The sequence below is a fragment of the Triticum urartu genome, chromosome 4 (genome assembly GCF_003073215.2).
Source record: "Triticum urartu cultivar G1812 chromosome 4, Tu2.1, whole genome shotgun sequence".
NCBI lineage: Eukaryota > Viridiplantae > Streptophyta > Magnoliopsida > Poales > Poaceae > Triticum > Triticum urartu.
Genome location: NC_053025.1, coordinates 243,632,599 through 243,653,923, shown reverse-complemented (window position 1 = coordinate 243,653,923; position 21,325 = coordinate 243,632,599). Strand labels below are relative to the sequence as shown.

Below are 21,325 nucleotides of genomic sequence, written 5' to 3'. Positions count from 1 at the left end.
GGATGCGGGCCGAGAGAGAGAGAGGAATTGTGTGTGTGGCGAGGATGGGGGTGCGGCCGCTCGGCGGCGCCATTAATATAGATCAGTGGGAGCGAGGCAGGCAGCGGTCCAAGGCTGTCTCGCTTCCCGGTGAGAACGACTTCTTAATATCTAGTATGAATGAAATCTATGCTTAATCCCGGTGAGAACTATTAATTTTTAGCTGCATATTTTGACAAATCGCAGTGTCTCTTGGCTTAGCGTCGAAGTCTGGCTTTAATTTGCATACTGTAATCTGAACCATTTGCGTTGAAGAGATGCACAGATCTTGGGTTGAACAGCTTGTACGCTTCCCAGTGAGCCTGCGCACCGGACTGCGCTCGCACGCCTCCCGTTCAGTCAAGCAGCTGTCCACACGGCACCTCCTATAGCCATTAAAACCAAGACACATGGCGTCACATGAATGGTTAACCGAACGCACACGGTTTGAATTATACAAACATTTGACATATTGAAGTGGCGGCTATTTTTTTCAAAATGCCTTTGTTGGCTGTCATTATTCGAGTGAACCTTCTCTCAAAATGGACACGAAAATACCACAACATGTCGGGTGCCCTTCCATGATAGCATGCCAAGTTTCATGAATTTCAAACGTGTTTTAGATTTACTAGAATTTAAAAACAAAGTATCTCAACGTTTTGCCGGCAATCAACGGTGCCCTGGTGTTTGAAATTCATTCCCATTTCTTGCATGCACCCAAGGACATATATTTGATTTTTCAACCAATTTATATGCACTGGAGCATGCACATGTAGTTCAAATTTGAATTATGCACATAAATGCATTGAAAACTCAGATAATGCATTAAAATGTCCAAACGAACCCCGAAAAATCACAAAAGTTCACACAACACTCCTGTTGTTCTATGTTGACACGAGAAAAAAATTGAAAGCAATAATAGGCAATGGATATAGTTTCGTCCCCAAAGGTGGGGCGTTCCCTACCGAAAACGATCATGCTTGTTGTGAGAAGCTCCGGTTTGTGAGAGGCATGTACCCAAACCTGCCCCAAATGGGACACAATTTTACCATGGCAGGTTGATGTCACTCCATGATAGCATGCCAAGTTTCATGAATTTTAGGCGAGTTTTGGATTTACTAGAATTTAAAAACCAGGCATCTCAATGTTTTGCTGGCAATAAACGGTGCCCTGGTGTTTGAAATTCATTCACATTTCTTGCATGGGACCTAAGCATGCACCCAAGGACACAGATTTGATTTTTCAACCAATTTATATGCACTGATGCATGCGCATGTAGTTCAAATTTGAATTATGCACATAAATGCATTGAAAACTCAAATAATTCATAAAAATGTCCAAACGAACCCTGAAAAATCACAAAAATTCACGCAACACTCCTGTTGTTCTATGTTGACACGAGAAACAAATTTGAAAGAAATAAGAGGTCATGGATATCGTTTCGTCCCCAAAGGTGGGGCATTCCCTACCGAAAACCATCATGCTTGTTGTGAGAAGCTCCGGTTTGTGAGAAGCATATACCCAAACCTGCCCCAAATGGGACAAAATTTGTACCACGACATGTTGATGCCGCTCCATGATAGCATGCCAAGTTTCATAAATTTCAGACAAGTTTTGGATTTACTAGAATTTAAAAACCAGGCATCTCAATGTTTTGCCGGCAATCAACGGTGGCAGGGTGTTTGAAATTCATTCCCATTTCTTGCATGGAACATAAGCATGCAGCCAAGGACACAAATTTGTTTTTTCAACCAATTTATATGCACTGGAGCATGCGCATGTAGTTCAAATTTGAATTATGCACATAAATACATTGAAAACTCAGATAATGCATAAAAATGTCCAAACGAACCCCGAAAAATCACAAAAATTCACACAACACTCCTGTTGTTCTATGTTGACACGAGAAAAAAATGGAAAGAAATAAGAGGCAATGGATATCCTTTCTTCCCCAAAGGTGGGGCGTTCCCTACCGAAAACCATCATGCTTGTTGTGAGAAGCTCCGGTTTGTGAGAAGCATATACCCAAACCTACCCCAAATGGGACAAAAAATTTACCACAACATGTTGATGCCGCTCCATGATGGCATGCCAAGTTTCATGAATTTCAGACGAGTTTTGGATTTACTAGAATTTAAAAACTAGGCATTTCAATGTTTTGCCAGCAATCAACGGTGCCCTGGTGTTTGAAATTCATTCCCATTTCTTGCATGGGACCTAAGCATGCACCCAAGGACGCATATTTGATTTTTCAACCAATTTATATGCACTGGAGCATGCACATGTAGTTCAAATTTGAATTATGCACATAAATGCATTGAAAACTCAGATAATGCATAAAAATGTCCAAACAAAGCCTGAAAAATCACAAAAATTCACACGATACTCCTGTTGTTCTATGTTGACGCGAGAAAAAAATTTGAAAGCAATAAGAGGCAATGGATATTGTTTCGTCCCCAAAGGTGGGGCATTCCCTACCGAAAACCATCATGCTTGTTGTGAGAAGCTCCGGTGTGTGAGAAGCATATACCCAAACCTGCCCCAAATGGGACAAATTTTTTACCACGGCATGTTGGTGCCGCTCCATGATAGCATGCCAAGTTTCATGAATTTCAGACGAGTTTTGGATTTACTAGAATTTAAAAACCAGGCATCTCAAAGTTTTGCCGGCATTCAACGGTGCCCTGGTGTTTGAAATTCATTTCGATTTCTTGCATGGGACCTAAGCATGCGCCCAAGGACACAGATTTGATTTTTCAACCAATTTATATGCACTGGAGCATGTGCATGTAGTTCAAATTTGAATTATGCACATAAATGCATTGAAAACTCAGATAATTCATTAATGTCTAAACGAACCCCGAAAAATCACAAAAATTCACACAACACTCCTGTTGTTCTATGTTGGCATGAGAAAAAAAATTGAAAGCAATAAGAGGCAATGGATATTGTTACGTCCCCAAAGGTGGGGCGTTCCCTACCGAAAATCATTATGCTTGTTGTGAGAAACTCCGGTTTGTGAGAAGCATATACCCAAACCTGCCCCAAATGGGACAAAATTTTGACCACGTCATGTTGATGCCGCTCCATGATAGCATGCCAATTTTCATGAATTTCAGATGAGTTTTGGATTTACTAGAATTTAAAAACCAGGCATCTCAATGTTTGCGGCTGAGTGACGGTGGCAGGGTGTTTGACATTCATTCCCATTTCTTGCATGGCACCTAAGCATGCACCCAAGGACAAAGATTTGATTTTGCAACCAATTTATATGCACTGGAGCATGTGCATGTAATTCAAATTTGAATTATGCACATAAATGCATTGAAAACTCACTTAATGCATAAAAACGTCCAAACGAACCTTGAATAATTCCAAAAAATTTGCCGACGCACCTATAGTTGCATGTTCACTGCAGATAAAAGTTCTAGCAATTGAAACACCGTCCATGTTCGCTGTGACCCCATTATGTAATTAAAATCAAGACCAAAAATCAAGTAGATCCCACACAGTTTATTATAACCAACCATGTGAGATGCAGTAGAAAATATCTTCACACCGTGTATAAATAAGGGACCGTGTCTGATGACACTTTGCACGCCAGTTTTTTGGCTGAAGCGATTCCAAATTTTCGGCTTCCGTGGGAATATCTACCTCCCCGCCGCCTCCCCCTTACCAAAAGCCACATGTCCCCTGTTTCCGCCTTCCTTTCCAAGTTGAAACCTTCACTCCTTACTTGCAGCGTCGCCGCCTCCTCACCGGCGACCCTCCTTCACGCTGCTCGGCCTCACCTATCCAGGCAGGTAATCCACACCCGACCCCCATCCTCCTCCTCCTTCCACATCCCACATGCCCCGACCGCCCGCGCGAGCGCGACACCTTCCACCCAAATCACTGACCCCTCCACCAAATAAGCGTCGGCCTAAGCCATGGTGCATGCAGTATAGCCAGGACCTCAAGGAGCATTTGGCAGCGAAGAAGCAAATCGCGACCGCACGCGCAGATGAGGTCGCTATGGTTGCCATTCGTGCCGACCCCCAGATCTTGGAGGAGCACCTCGCTGTCGAGGCCACCATTGACTCCTCGCGTGCCGACGCCATGACGTGGTTGGCTGCTTTAAACGACAGTTCATGGCATTTTCTCGAGGCACCGTCGGTGCCTTCGACGAAGACTACGAGGTGTTTTCTCAGCGTGCACGTGCTTACCTCATCTCGAGAGCCAGCAGGTTGGTGCCCGGAACGGCTCAGGCAACTCACCAGTACAACAAGGGCACCCACGATGCGGAGGCCTCGCCCTCTTCCGTGTCCAAGGAGCCAATCATCATCGATATCTCCAGCAATGAGGAGTAGCTTGCCTTGTTAGCTCACTATAAGGACCCATGTTCAGTTTGCTAGCTACTTCCTTTCCTTAACAAATTCTAGTGAATTGTGCTATCTACTTTTACCATGCAATCTTCTGCTATAGTGTATATGTTTGATATGTCGTGCAATGTGGTGTTCAATTAACTGTTTGGTTCAATTCTGCAAATGTGATGTTCAATTCTTCAGGGTGCAATATTTCCAAGTTGTTAAGCATGCTTGGTTTGGTTAACTGTCTGATCTTCTGTTAGAAGTATGTTATATTGTTCAATTGGTGTTTAGTTAACTGCTTGGTTCATTTGTTGTGGCTTGGTTCACTTGTTGTGGTATTTAGTTAACTGCTTGGTTCAATTCTGGAATGCGATGTTCAATTGTTGTGGCTGAATTCTGTTATTGTATACCATGTGAGGAATAAATCAAATTTAGCTCTACTAAATACATGAGAAACAAATACAATTGCTATATTTCCAAGTTGTTAAGCATGCTTGGTTTGGTTAACTGTCTGATCTTCAATTAGGAGTATGTTATATTGTGCAATGTGGTGCTCAGTTAACGTTTAGTTCATTTGTTGTGGTGTTTAGTTAACTTCTTGGTTCAATTCTGCAATGCGATGTTCAATTGTTGTGGTTGCATTCTGTTATTGAATACCATGTGAGGAATAAATCGAATTTGGTTGTACTAAATACATGAGAAACAAATACAATTGCTATATTTCCAAGTTGTTAAGCATGCTTGGTTTGGTTAACTATCTGATCTTCTATTAGGAGTATGTTATATTGTGCAATGTGGTGCTTAGTTAACGTTTGGTTCATTTGTTGTGGTGTTTAGTTAACTACTTGGTTCAATTCTGCAGTGCGATGTTCAATTGTTGTGGCTGCATTCTGTTATTGTATACCATGTGATGAATAAATCGAATTGGGCTGCACTTAATACATGAGAAACATATACAAGTGCTATATTTCCTAGTTCTTAATCATGCTTGGTTTGGCTAAATGGGTTTTCCATGTGGCTTGAATTAATCTGATGAATTTGCAATGTGCTTATTTATCATCAACATATTTTACTCATAGCATGCAACCCTTACTTAACCTGATTACTAACTACCTTATATGTGTTGCAGGGAAACAATGGGAAGCAGTGAGGTTTACAAGATGGTACTAACTACTATACCTTGCCTTTTTGTATTCCTTTGCCCCATTTCCAATATAGAGAAGATATTTATGCACATCCTTGTTTTCAGGCTTCACTGATGATTACCTCTCAAACCACCTCTGTTGTCAGGAGGCGAGGAAACTTTTCATACAACACCCAGGGTTCAATATTGAAGTGTTCCTGAAGAGTTCGAAGGATGGACGGTCAATCATCCACATGCACTGACCTAAAGTTGCAAAGACCATCAACATGAATGAAGGCTCAATATTCGCCTTCCTCTTCAGCAGTTTTCCAGATGAGATGCATCTCTCTATGTACCGTTTATGATGCTAATTTTGAAAGGTTCTAGATATTGCATGTGAAACTTGCTGCTGGTGCAGTTGTGTAATCGGGTAGCTGAGTGCTGAAGCTATATCATGTTGTATGATAACCCACAAGTATAGGGGATCGCAACAGTTTTCGAGGGTAGAGTATTCAACCCAAATTTATTGATTCGACACAAGGGGAGCCAAAGAATATTCTCAAGTATTAGCAGCTGAGTTGTCAATTCAACCACACCTCGAAAACTTAATATATGTAGCAAAGTATTTAGTAGCAAAGTAATATGATAGTAGCGGTAACGGTGGCAAAAGTAACAGTAGCAGTTTTGTAGTGATTGTAAGAGTGGCAACGGGAAAGTAACTAAGCAAAGATCAATATGTGAAAAGCTCGTAGGCATTGGATCAGTGATGGATAATTATGTCGGATGCGATTCCTCATGCAACAGTTATAACATAGGGTGACACAGAACTAGCTCCACTTCATCAATGTAATGTAGGCATGTATTCTGAATATAGTCATACATGCTTATGGAAAAGAACTTGCATGACATCTTTTGTCCTACCCTCCCGTGGCAGCGGGGTCCTATTGGAAACTAAGGGATATTAAGGCCTCCTTTTAATAGAGTACCGGACCAAAGCATTAACACTTAGTGAATACATGAGCTCCTCAAACTACGGTCATCACCGGTAAGTATCTCGATTATTGCCACTTCGGGGTTAACGGATCATAACACATAATAGGTGACTATGGACTTGCAAGATAGGATCAAGAACTCACATATATTCATGAAAACATAATAGGTTCAGATCTGAAATCATGCCACTCGGGTCCTAGTGACAAGCATTAAGCATAGCAAAGTCATAGCAACATCAATCTCAGAACACAATGGATACTAGGGATCAAACCCTAACAAAACTAACTCGATTACATGATAAATATCATCCAACCCATCACCGTCCAGCAAGCCTACGATGGAATTACTCATGCACGGCGGTGAGCATCATGAAATTGGTGGTGGAGGAAGGTTGATGATGACGATGGCGACGGATTCCCCTCTCCGGAGCCCCAAACGGACTCCAAATCAGCCCTCCCAAGAGAGATTAGGGCTTGGCAGCGGCTCTGTATCGTAAAACGCGATGAATCCTTCTCTCTAATTTTTTTCTCCCTATACGTGAATATATAGAGTTGCAGTTGAGGTCGGTGGAGCACCAGGGGGGCCACGAGGCAGGGGGCGCGCCTAGGGGGTAGGCGTGCCCCCCACCCTCGTGGACAGGGTGTTGGCCCCCTGGCCTTGATTCTTTTGCCAGTATTTTTATATATTCCAAAAATATTCTTCGTTGATTTTTAGGTCATTCCGAGAACTTTTATTTCTGCATAAAAATAACACCATGGCAATTCTGCCGAAAACAACGTCAGTCCGGGTTAGTTCCATTCAAATCATGCAAGTTAGAGTCCAAAACAAGGGCAAAAGTGTTTGGAAAAGTAGATACGTTGGAGACGTATCAACTCCCCAAAGCTTAAACCTTTGCTTGTCCTCAAGCAATTCAGTTGACAAACTAAAAGTGATAAGGAAAAACTTTTACAAACTATGTTTGCTCTTGTTGTTGTAAATATGTAAAGCCAGCATTCAAGTTTTCAGCAAAGACTATGAACTAACCATATTCACAATAACATTTAGGTCTCATGTTTACTCATATCAATGACATAATCAACTAGCGAGCAATAACAATAAATCTCGGATGACAACACTTTCTCAAAACAATCATAATATGATATTACAAGATGGTATCTCGCTAGCCCTTTCTGAGACCGCAAAACATAAATGCAGAGCACCTCTGAAGATCAAGGGCTGACTGGAAATTGTAATTCATGGTAAAAGAGATCCAGTCACAGTCATACTCAATATAAACTAATAATAATGCATGCAAATGATAGCGGTGCTCCCCAAGTGGTGCTTTTTAATAAGAGGATGATGACTCAACATAAAAGTAAATAGATAGGCCCTTCGCAGAGGGAAGCAGGGATTTGTAGAGGTGCCAGAGCTCGATTTTGAAAGAGATGAATAATATTTTGAGCAGTATACTTTCATTGTCAACATAACAACCGAGAGATCTCGCTATCTTCCATGCTACACACATTTTAGGCGGTTCTCAAGCAGAATGGTAAAGTTTATACTCCCCCACCACCAACAAGCATCAATCCATGGCTTGCCCGAAACAACGGGTGCCTCCAACTAACAACAATCCTGGGGGAGTTTTATTTGCAATTATTTTGATTTGATTTGAGCATGGGACTGGGCATCCTGGTGACCAGCCATTTTCTTGTGAGTGAGGAGCGGAGTCCACTCCTCTTGAGAATAACCTGCCTAGTATGGAAGATATAGACAGCCCTAGTTGATACATGAGCTATTCGAGCATACATAATAGAATTTCATTTGAAGGTTTAGAGTTTGGCACATACAAATTTACTTGGAACGGCGGGTAGATACCGCATATAGGAAGGTATGGTGGACTCATATGGAATAACTTTTGGGGTTTATGGAGTTGGATGCACAAGCAGTATTCCTGCTTAGTACAAGTGAAGGCTAGAAAGAGACTGGGAAGCGACCGGTTAGAGAGCGACAACAGTCATGAACATCCATTAAAATTAATCAACACTGAATGCAAACATGAGTAGGATATAATTCACCATGAACATAAATATCGTGGAGGCTATGTTGATTTTGTTTCAACTACATGCGTGAACATGTGCCAAGTCAAGCCACTCGAATGGTTCAAAGGAGGATACCACCCTATCATACCACATCACAACCATTTTAATAGCATATTTGCACGCAAGGTAAACCATTGTAAACTCCTAGCAAATTAAGCATGGCATGAGCAACTATAATCTATAATTGTCATTTCAAACATGTTTCATTCATAATAGGCTGAATCAGAAACGATGAACTAATCATATTTACAAGAACAAGAGAGGTCGAGTTCATACCAGCTTCTCTCATCTCAATCAGTCCATCATATACCGTCATTATTGCCTTTCACTTGCACAACCGAATAGTGTGGATAATAATAATAGTGCACGTGCATTGGACTAAGCTGGAGTCTGCAAGCATTCAATTCAAGGGAGAAGACAAGGTAATATGGGCTCTTTGTTAGGTCAACAACAATGCATATGAGAGCCACTCAACATTTTTATCAAGGTCTTCTCCTCTCGACCCCCAAAGAAAAGAAAAGAAACAAAACTATTTACATGGGAAAGCTCCCAACAAGCAAAAGAAGAACGAGAAATCCTTTTGGGTTTTCTTTTTAATACTACTACACGCATGGAAAGTAAACTAGCTAAAAGCTACAACTAATTTTTTTTTGGTTTTCTTAAGGTTTTTCAAACACACAAGAAGAAAGCTTAAAAAGAAATTAAACTAGCATGGATGATACAATGAAAAGGTATGAGCACCGATAACTGGCATGAGTGTGTGAACATGAATGCAATGTCGATGAGAAATGCGTACTCCCCCAAGCTTAGGCTTTTGGCCTAAGTTGGTCTATGGCCACGGATCAAAGCTGCCCTCTCCGGTGTACTGAGGAGGATCCTCAGGGTGCCATTGGTTAGAGATCTTCTCCGGATCCCACTGATAAACAGATTGACGGTGAGGATCAAGTAGTGGCTCCAGCTCAGGCTCTGGAGCTGATGCCAGGCTCCGGTATGCATGAACGGCCTCCGGCAAAACAAGGTACGTTCCTGAAAATATCTTGAACAAAGAGGGAGCAGGCAAGGTAATAGTCTCAAAGTATTTTTTATCAAATATCAGTCTATTGTTAAGCATCTTCTTCTTATTCTTAACAATAAAATCATGTGCTACCATACTTTTGTAATCTAGAAAAATAGGAGGCAGCAACTTTTCCTCTTTCTCATAATGCCTAATAGGTATGTTAAAGTGTGCAGCAAGGCGCGAAGCAAAGATGCCTCCAAAGATGGGACCCTTCGTATGGTTCAGATTTAACCGCTTAGCGATAATAGCGCCTAAACTAAAAGTGGTATCACGAAACAAAAGCATGGCGCAAAATAACAATATCAGGGGCACTAAGGTTTCCACAGTTCCCACGACAATTAAGCATCTACTAGCAAATATTGCAAAGTAACATAGAACAGGATAATGTATCCTAGTAATTCTTGCATCGGAAACCTTCCTCGTCCCCCCTACAGCGATCATATCAATAAACCCTTCCACATCATTACGATGTGGTTCCTCTATGCTGCCCTCAAAGGGCAACTTGCAAACCCCACAAAAGTCATAAAGTGACATTTCCTTATACTCATCATAAAATAAAAATCCATAGAAGGTGGCGACCTCCTAGCATGGAAATGAAAATTTTGGACAAAACTATTAATGAGTAGGAGATACTATTCGAGCTGGTCATGGAGGAAGTTGGTGAGGCTTGCATTTTCAGCCAAATAATAAAAATCTTCATAAATCCCGGCTTCTCTCAAGAACCCATCACAAGGCCATTCACACGGCCGAACCACCGCAATACGAGGGAGATTATATTTGGGCTTCTTATTCTCTTCACTTTGCTTATCCTTTGAGCTTCAGCTCAAAGAGCCCCTCAAAAATCTCTTCATCTTTTTCTGAAAATTTCTGAAGTTTTTAGTGACTCAAAATAAAAGTGAACCAAACTCAACAAAATTGGTAGCAACTACTCCTACAAGTGCCTAGAGGTCATATCATGCATTAAAACTACTTGGAACCATATAAATTTGACATGCAAGCTCAAGAACAGGGTCACCTAAGCAACAAAAATTTGCAATAAATAAAGAATTAAAACAAAAACTATTTGGACCATTGGAGGAGTCACATACCGAAGAACAATCCCCCAAAGCAGTTTTGTGAATGGAGCTTTGAGCAAGGAGATCGAAAAAGGCAGCAAGATGAGCTAGAACTCGGGTTTGAGCTGGTGGATGATTTTTCTGGAGGAAGACGAAGTGTGTGGGTGCAAGAATAAGTGGAGGGGGCCCACATGGGGTCCACGAGGCAGGGGGCGTGCCCAGGGGGGTAGGGCGCGCCCTCCACCCTCGTGGGCACATGGTGAGGCCCCCTGGTGTGTTCTCAGTGCCAATAATTCTTAAATATTCTAGAAAAAATCATATTTCATTTTCGGGACATTTGGAGAACTTTTATTTTCGGGGTATTTTTTATTGCAAGGATAATTCAGAAAACAGACAAAAAATACTATTTTTACTTTATTTAATCTAAATAACAGAAAGTAAAAGGAGGGTACAGAGAGTTGTGCTTTCTAACTTCATCCATCTCATGCTCATCAAAAAGAATCCACTAACAAGGTTGATCAAGTCTTGTTAGCAAACTCATTCCGAATCGCATGAAACCGGAGAAATTTTGAATAACACTAGGTTACCTCAACTGGGATATGCACATCCCCAACAATAAGAATATCATATTTCTTCTTGACAGTAGGAAGAGGAAATTCAAAACCTCCAATAATAATCGTTGAAACTTTTTCAATAGAATTGATACTGTGGACTTGAGGTTGTTTCCTCGGAAAATGTACCGTATGCTCATTACCATTAACATGAAAAGTGACATTTCCTTTATTGCAATCAATAACAGCCCCTGCAGTATTCAAAAAGGGTCTAGCAAGGATAATCGACATACTATCATACTCAGGAATATCAAGAATAACAAAGTCCGTTAAAATAGTAACGTTTGCAACCACAACAGGCACATCCTCACAAATACCAATAGGTATAGCAGTTGATTTATTAGCCATTTGCAAAGATATTTCAGTAGGTGTCAACTTATTCATAACGTTGATTCTTTGATTGTGGGTTATCAAGATCAGCAGTAGGTTCAATCTCTACATCATTATCATTGCTAGGTTGAGCATCAACATGAACATCATCATTAACATTATCACTAGGTTCATGTTCATTGCCAGATTGTGTTTTAGCCTCAGAAATATAAATATCATTGGGATTCTCAGGTGTGTCAACAACACGTTCACTAGAAGCATGCAAAGTTCTATCATTTTCTTTTTCTTCTTCTTAGAAGAACTAGGTGCATCAACATTAGCTCTCCGAGAATCTTGCTCAATTCTCTTAGGGTGGCCCTCAGGATACAAAGGTTCATGAGTCATTTTACCCCCTCTAGTCATAACTCTAACGGCATTATCATTTTTCTTATTATTTAATTCATTGAGCAAATCATTCTGAGCTTTAAGTACTTGTTCTACTTGAGTCGTAACCATAGAAGCATGTTTACTAATAAGTTTAAGTTCACCTTTAACTCTAGACATATAATCACTCAAGTGTTCAATCATATAAGCATTATGTTTCAATTGTCTACCAACATAAGCATTGAAGTCTTCTTGTTTAACCATAAAATTATCAAACTCATCCAAGCATTGGGTAGCAAACTTAGTAGATGGGATTTCACCCTTATCAAATCTATAGAGAGAATTTACCTTTACTACCTGTGTCGGGTTATCAAGACCATGTATTTCTTCAATAGGTGGTAAATTCTTAACATCTTCAGCTTTAATACCTTTTTCTTTTATAGATTTCTTTATCGCTTGCATATCTTCAGGACTGAGAAATAGAATACCCCTTTTCTTCAGAGTTGGCTTAGGAGTTGGTTCAGGAAGTGTCCAATCATTTTCATTACTCAACATATTATTCAATAGCAATTCAGCTTGATCAAAAGTTCTTTCCCTGAAAACACAATTAGCACAACTATCCAGGTGGTCTCTAGAAGCATCAGTTAGTCAATTATAAAAGATATCAAGTATTTCATTTTTCTTGAGAGGATGATCAGGCAAAGCATTAAGTAATCGGAGAAGCCTCCCCAAGCTTGTGGGAGACTCTCTTCTTCAATTTGCACAAAATTATATATTTCCCTTAAGGAAGCTTGTTTCTTATGAGCGGGGAAATATTTAGCAGAGAAGTAATAAATCATATCCTGGGGACTACGCACACAACCAGGATCAAGAGAATTAAACCATATTTTAGCATCACCCTTTAATGAGAACGGAAATAACTTAAGGATAAAGTAATAGCGAGTTTTCTCATCATTAGTGAACATGGTGGCTATATCATTCAATTTAGTAAGATGTGCCACAACAGTTTCAGATTCATAGCCATAAAAAGGATCGGATTCAATCAAAGTAATTAACTCAGGATCGACAGAGAAATCATAATCCTTATCGGAAATACAAATAGGTGAAGTAGCAAAAGCAGGGTCATATTTCATTCTAGCATTCAAGGATTTTTCTTTCAGCTTAGCTAATAATTTCTTAAGATCATATCTATCATTGCAAGCTAAGAAGTCTCTAGCAGTTTCTTCATCCATAACATAGCCCTCAGGCACAACAGGCAATTCATATATAGGGGGAGAATCTTCATCATCACTTTCATCAATATTATCAGTTTCAATCATTTCATTCTCTCTAACCCTAGCAAGTTGTTCATCAAGAAATTCACCTAGTGGCACAGTATTATCAAGCATAGAAGTAGTTTCATTATAAGTATCATGCAAAGCAGAAGTGCAGAGCTAGATGGCAGTTCCTTACCTCCCCTCGTAGTTGAGGGAAAAATCTTGGTTCTTTTATCTTTCAAGTTCTTCATAGTGATCAACAGATATAAATCCCAAGTGACTCAAAGAATAAAGCTATGCTCCCCGGCAACGGCGCCAGAAAATAGTCTTGATAACCCACAAGTATAGGGGATCGCAACAGTTTTCAAGGGTAGAGTATTCAACCCAAATTTATTGATTCGACACAAGGGAGCCAAAAAAAATTCTCAAGTATTAGCAGCTGAGTTGTCAATTCAACCACACCTGGAAAACTTAATATCTACAACAAAGTATTTAGTAGAAAAGTAATATGATAGTAGCGGTAACGGTGGTAAAAGTAATGGTAGCAGTTTTGTAGTAATCGTAACAGTGGCAACGGAAAAGTAACTAAGCAGAGATCAATATGTGAAAAGCTCGTAGACATTGGATTAGTGATAGATAATTATGTCGGATGCGATTCCTCATGCAACAGTTATAACATAGGGTGACACAGAACTAGCTCCACTTCATCAATGTAATGTAGGCATGTATTCCGAATATAGTCATACGTGCTTATGGAAAAGAACTTGCATGACATCTTTTGTCCTACCCTCTCATGGCAGCGGAGTCCTATTGGAAACTAAGGGATATTAAGGCCTCCTTTTAATAGAGTACCGGACCAAAGCATTGACACTTAGTGAATACGTGAACTCCTCAAACTACGGTCATCACCGGTAAGTATCCTGATTATTGTCACTTCGGGGTTAACAGATCATAACACATAATAGGTGACTATAGACTTGCAAGATAGGATCAAGAACTCACATATATTCATGAAAACACAATAGGTTCAGATCTGAAATCATGGCACTCGGGCCCTAGTGACAAGCATTAAGCATAGCAAAGTCATAACAACATCAATCTCAGAACATAATGGATACTAGGATCAAACCCTAACAAAACTAACTCGATTACATGATAAATCTCATCCAACCCATCACCGTCCAGCAAGCCTACGATGAAATTACTCACGCACGGCGGTGAGCATCATGAAATTGGTGATGGAGGAAGGTTGATGATGACGATGGTGACGGATTCCCCTCTTCGGAGCCCCGAACGGACTCCAGATCAGCCCTCCCTAGAGAGATTAGGGCTTGACGGCGGCTCCGTATCGTAAAACGCGATGAATCCTTCTCTCTGATTTTTTCTCCCCGAACGTGAATATATAGAGTTGGAGTTGAGGTCGATGGAGCACCAGAGGGCCCATGAGGCAGGGGGTGTGCCCAGGGGGTAGGCGCGCCCCCCACCCTCATGGACAGGTTGTGGGCCCCCTAGCCTTTATTATTTCGCCTGTATTTTTTATATATTCCAAAAATATTCTCTGTTGATTTTTAGGTCATTCCGAGAACTTTTATTTCTGCACAAAAATAACACCATGGCAATTCTACTGAAAACAGCGTCAGTCCGGGTTAGTTCCATTCAAATCATGCGAGTTAGAGTTCAAAACAAGGGCAAAAGTGTTTAGAAAAGTAGATACGTTGGAGACGTATCATTGTACTCCGATGTATTTCAATTATGAAATCCTGCTTCCTTAATATGGAAATGGAATATATTATGTGCTTAATATGAATGTCAATTAGATTAGTAAATGGATTATTAATAATAGGGCAATTAGTCTGCTAATTGGCCAATTAGCTTGCTAATTGGGTTTTCCTATTGCAAACGGTTAATGAGAAACCACCATGGGTGGTGACCTCAGGCAACGCACATACTTTCTAGGAATAAATTGTGTTGGATCAATGAACAATCACACACGACATTCTCTTCAAAACTGTTTGCGTTACGCCACCTTGCACAATCGTTTTCCTTGTAGTGACTGTGTGGGATGTATATACGATCGGAAACGTTTAGTGGTGACTGACTATGTGGGATGTACTTACGATCGAAAATGATTTCGCATGTATAATTGTATTTTTTAGCACTACTGTACGTATTTCTGTATTTGAGTGCTCGTCGGTCGCACACAACCTCATTTTGCCGAGCGTGTGTGCCAGGAGGGCATATCCCCAACGGTTTCTAGGTCGTGTGGGAAGGACCCCCCTATCACCCACACTCACTTGGCGACGGTTCCGAATGTCGTCGCGGAAAGGGGTTAAAAGCCGTTTGTTTAGGACCAACGCGTACCAGTGATTATTGCATCGCACACAGTTTCGGCAAAGGGTCTCTGATCGTAGTGTCGCGTTAGCAGTATCCTGCAGTAGTGTCTATGTGGATCTTTGTGGCGGAGCGACAGAGCAGGTTGAGACCGCCTAGGAGAGAGGTGGGCCTGGTCCTGGTCAGCATCCGTGGTTACTTCAAAATAACATGCTTAACGAGATCTTGGTATTTGATCTGAGTCTGGCCATTGGCCTATACGCACTAACCAACTACGTGGGAACAGTTATGGGCACTCGACGTCATGGTATCAGCCGAAGCCTCCTAGACGTCGGCGACTGAGCGGCGCGCGCCGGGTTGGACTGCGTAATGCAACTTCCTTTGTAATGGAGGTTACTAGGTCTGCTCAACGGCTGCGTACGCAATGTGTAGGTGTGCAACGGGCGATGGGCCCAAACCCCTGCGCGCATAGGATCTAGAGCGGCATGTTGACCTCTCTGTTAGGCCTAGGTGCGGCTACGACGTGTTGATCTTCCGAGGTCGGGCATGACCTAGGAAAGTGTGTCCAGCCAGAAGGATCGAGCGTGTTGGGTAATGTGGTGCACCCCTGCAGCGAAATTTATCTATTCCAATAGCCGTGTCCCTCGGTAAAAAGACAACCCGGAGTTGTACCTCGACCTTATGAAAACTAGAACCGGATAATTAATAAAACACACCCTTCCAAGTGTCAGATACAAGCCGGTGATCGCTCTCTCACAGAGCGGCAAGAAGAGTATCGTCGGGTAGGATTATGCTATACGATGATACTTGGTGAACTTACCATCTACTCTCTTCTAAATGCTTCAAGATGGAGACTGCCAGAAGCGTAGTCTTCGAGAGGACTAGCTATCCCTCTCTTATTCTGGCATTCTACAGCCCAATCCACAGATACTATCCATTTCATCGATACCAATGCATATGTAGTGTAGATCCTTTCTTGCGAGTACTTTGGATGAGTACTCACGGTTGCTTTGCTCCCTCTTTTCCTCCTTTTTCATTTTTTCTCAGATGTCGCAAACAGATGATGGAGTCCAGGAGCCAGAGGATTCCGAGGATGTTTCTACGCCGAGTTCGGCTTCGAGGAGTAGTTAGGAGGTCTCAGGCAGGAGGCCTTGCCTTTTTTATCGTTGCTACTTTTGTGCTAGCCTTTTTAAGTCAAACTTGATTAACTTATGTCTGTACTCAGATATTATTGCTTCCGCTGACTCTTGTGCCTTCGCGCATTTGTATTCGAGCCTTCGAGGCCCCTGACTTGTAATATAAAGCTTGTATTATTTTACTTTGTGTCTAGAGTTGTGTTGTGATATCTTTCCGTGAGTCATTGATCTTGATTATACATATTTGCGTGTATGATTAGTGTATGGTCAAATCGAGGGCGTCACACCCGATGGCGAAGCCGGGCCGTTGGTGTGGATGGTGGAGCATCAGCTCCATCTGTTCCTCGAACTCCACGTCCGTGCTGGCGTAGACCTTGCCTGGCACCATCGGCACGGACTGCGGCGACGGCTACTGGTCCTCCTCGTTGCCGGAGGATATGAAGATCCCCGAAACCGCCTGCCGGCGCCGACGCCCAGGACTTGCCCATCGCAGCCGGAGATGTGGAGGGAGATGGGCTGGGAGGGGAGGAGGAGGATGCGATGTGGACGACACCGGAGCACGGCTTAAAATAGCCGCGGCCAGGCCATGCGAAGAGCCGGTCAACCGCTTCAATGCGGCGTAACGGCCAGAGTTGGTTTCTCGAAAACCTGTGTCCACATTGAAACGGCGGCTGCCGAGGGGTCGCGTCGGTCAACGCCGCCTCCCTCCCTCCGGTCATATCGCGGCATCAACGGCCTCCGCGTGCTCTGGACCGGCATGCATGTGGCGTGTGCATCGAAAGGAAAGCGCGAGAGGGGTGGGTAATGGGTTTTTGGTGGGCCAGAGCGATCAGAAGCAGCCTTGGGAGTGGTCCGGACTTCCGCAAAGCTTTCTCACTTTTATTTTCAGTTGACGGAAGAAATCGTATTTGAACTGTTCGTGAATACATACATGTCCATGTTGGATGGCTTTCGAGATCTGGATGGTCACGGAAGATTTATGGACCCGCCTTGGAAATGCTAAGAGAAAACCATCGGACAACTGGCGCTACCGCCGCCGCCCCGTCGAAAAATGAAGTGGCGGCCCCACCTGTCATCAATCAAAAAGTAAAAGAAGAAACTACCTCCCCCTTTCCTTCTCCCCCGTCTCCGGACTATTTTCTTTCCCCAAAGCGCCTCGCCTCCTCTCCGATCCCGCCACGAAGCAAGGGCTCGCCATGGAGACCAGCGCCAGCGGGGCGGAGCCCGCGAACGCCGGGATCGAGGGGTCCGCCGACCCCTGCAGCTCCGCGGGCGGCGGTCATCGACTCTCAGTGCACCAGATCGTTGGCGGCGGCAAAGGTAACCACTACTCTTCTACCCCCAGTTATCTCCTCCTGTTTCCTGCTGAGTTCGGGGTAAATCGCTCTTACACTACAGCTGTGTGATTGCAAGCGCGAATTGGAATTTGTGAGACGGATGGATGGCCAGGTTGTCACTGGGCTTTCCGATGGTCTCTCTCGATTGGATCATGTGTATTTGCGGGAGTAATGGCAGGGTTGAGTAAAGGTGGTTGACCTTTTGGCTTTCATTTCGTAGGGTAAGTAGAAGAAGCGTGCGTGAGTGTGGCCAAGGCTGGGTGTAGGTCTGTAGACTGTAGTTCAGATTGTGTACTGTGGTTTCAGAAAGCGCGTGCTAGGATGTGAGTGTACACAGGTAGTAATTGAGATCATGCCATTAAGTTTTGCTCTGAATTCGAGCTGATGCTTATCAACTCAATCACCATTGAAATACATGTGATTCATAACTCAAAGCAAACATGGCATGTTGGCCACCTGTACATACTGAAGTTATACCTTAGGTATTATTATTATTACTATTATTATTTTAAATTCTTTTCTGCAACGTGTTGTGTTAGTATCAATACTCAAATGAGAGACCAGTCATTAGGAGTACTAACCTGTCATACTGCAAAGCAGTAGCTAAATAATTGCTACACATATCTCAGATGACTGTTTCTTATGTTTATTATCTGAATTTCTGATACACTTAATTGATAGTTTGTAATCTGAATCTCTGGTACACTTAATTGACTAGCTTAACTTCAAGAGTACTGTCCTTTATATATTTCTCTTTTGCACTGGTAAGGGGTTGAAGTAATATCCAGCGGTATGATTTTTCCCTTTTTATGCCTCCACGTACAGTTGGCCTTATGTATCTCTTGCTCATTGATTTAAGATGTTTTTCCTATCTTTCAGCTGCTGATATCATCTTATGGAAGTGTAAACGTGCTACTGTTGGTGTTATATTTGGTGCTACTATTGCATGGTGGTTGTTCGAGAAGTCCGAACTATCGTTCTTGACTATCTGCTGTGATGTACTGCTCATTTTGATAGTTGTACAGCTCATATGGGTCAAAATATCTGGGTTGCTAAATAAGTAAGGAACCTTATCCATGAGTTTGTGTTCTTACATATTTCAACAGAAGTTTATCAATGTATTTGTTATCGGTTAATTATTGTAGGCAACCTAGGCAACTGCCTGAGTTAGTTCTGTCAGAGGAGATGGTTAATAATGCTGCGGCTTCATTCCGTGTTAAAGTGAACAACATGCTAATGATTGCACATGACATTACTCTTGGCAAAGACTTCCGGCTCTTTTTCCAGGTTAGCTATTATGCCATTGTTTCTCTTTGGTTGTTACATGAGATCATTATGATTAGTGACCAATGAAAATTCTTCACAGGTTGTGTCAGTCCTGTGGTTGCTATCTGTTATTGGCAATTTCTACTCTTCTGTAACTCTTGCTTATATAGGTATGTTATGGTGTAAACATCTCATTTTGAGTCCACACAGGCAGAGAAATGTAGGGGCATGTTGTACCGGGCATGCATAATCATGTATCTGTTGGTCCTTTGTGGAGATTCCATTACTAATTTTACAGTGTATGGATGACAGGAACCATTGCTTTGGTGACAGTACCTGTACTTTACCATAGACACCAAGAGCACGTGGACAGGTATGCTGGGATGGTCCACCGGAATATCTCAAGGCATTACAAGATCGTCGACGAAAATGTGATAAGCAGACTACCTAGAAGCTTCATCAGAGATAAAAATGATTGATCTGCCTCGAAGTTTGATGCTTGTCATTTTTACGCTCGTTAAATAGTTTGTGTTTGTTTGGTTGTTGTATTTCTGCATCGTAGGTTGCATCAAGTAGGAATCTAGATCAGTGGAAACCGAAGCTTGATTTAGGTACCATTTCAGTGTACTGTTGATCAATAAGATCAATGCCAAAAGGGCATGCAGAAGATCGCAGCACCTCGACCAATATCGTTTAACACCTCTGTATAGAGTGATCTACGTGTTACCCCTTATGTTTTTTTTCCTTCTCTTTTGAGATGGACCATTGAGTTGGTTTTCGCAGCAAAATGAGCTGCAACTGCAACCTCTTAAAAATTTAACTGTTGTCATGCTATCCACCATGTTATCTCTATAACATCCGTCCAACACAAAAAACCCATCCCGTGATGCATTTTCCCTTTTCCTATCGGAACCTCCCCTCCCGCTTGGTTTCTGCCATAGAGGGACATTTCTTGCTGAAGTCACCTCCTTCAAAATCAAATGATGCCCACCTCATTTTCGCCCTGCATTATAGGGATGAAAATTTTCATGTTTAGTAGAGTGGGTTAAACTAAGTTATACCATTGACAAAAAACAACAAATAATTATAGAGATCATTCTCAAAGGTTCATTCAACCTGGTAAATGCACACTGACGTTGGACGCGAGTGGCAATGTGAATGTATTCCTAGTCACCAATAAGCTCCACCTCCATCCCACATATGCTAGAAGGGATAATTGTGGTTCTTCTCTTCCTCCTCCTTCCCTACATCTTCTACTCTTAGCCTCTTTGCAAAGATGTTTCATTGGCGCCAACCAACACCACGTCAACATTAGTGTGTTTGTCATCAACACATCATCTTCTTTCTCGTTCCTTGCCAACTAGTTCTCGTTCCTACTCCCTCCATTCCAAAATAAGGCTGGGACACTTGTTTTGGGATGGAGGGAGTAATTTTTAGAATACCCTTTTTTATTTTTATTTTCGTCTTAGTTTTTGAAACACTCTTTTTTTCTCCAACACCATCGACCACCTAGTGGCTTTAGTTCTTTTTTCCTTCTTATTCTTGGAACAATCTTCCTTTCTACTATAGCATGAACCAACTGGTCAATGTTGTGTTGTGTTGTCCTCACCCGCGAATGTTTCGGCAACCGTTAGCGTGTGGACATCCTGCAGAGCATAGTCATCATCCATCTTGGTGAACGCTAGGTCACCCATGTCGCGAGCGCATGGTGGCTGTCAAGGTTTTTAATTTTGGAAAGAAAATAATTTCAGACCTCACTGAAATATGTAAAATTTCGGAAATTTTGCATATTTTGGAAATTGTTTTGGATTTTGAGATTTCAAATATCATTTAATTTTAATAAATTCTAACATAATTTATACTCCCTCCGTCCAGAAATACTTATCCGAGAAATGAATGTATCTAGATGTATTTTAGTTCTAGATACATCTATTTGTATCCATTTCTACGACAAGTATTTCCGGACGGAGGGAGTATTTACTTTGAAATCAGTAGAATCTACATCAAAATTTCGGGGTTAAA

The 21,325-nt window shown here is 41.9% G+C and overlaps 1 protein-coding gene across 1 annotated transcript; it reads left to right on the top strand.

Annotated features, from left to right (window-relative positions):
- Positions 1-44: 44 nt before the first annotated feature.
- Positions 45-20,072, top strand: LOC125554710 (reticulon-like protein B16). The gene is made up of 7 exons (XM_048718170.1): positions 45-129; positions 16,961-17,039; positions 17,758-18,020; positions 18,917-19,097; positions 19,183-19,324; positions 19,404-19,473; positions 19,616-20,072. Exons 1-7 carry the CDS (start codon positions 45-47, stop codon positions 19,780-19,782), a joined length of 987 nt encoding a protein of 328 aa, XP_048574127.1. The 3' UTR covers positions 19,783-20,072.
- Positions 20,073-21,325: the final 1,253 nt, after the last annotated feature.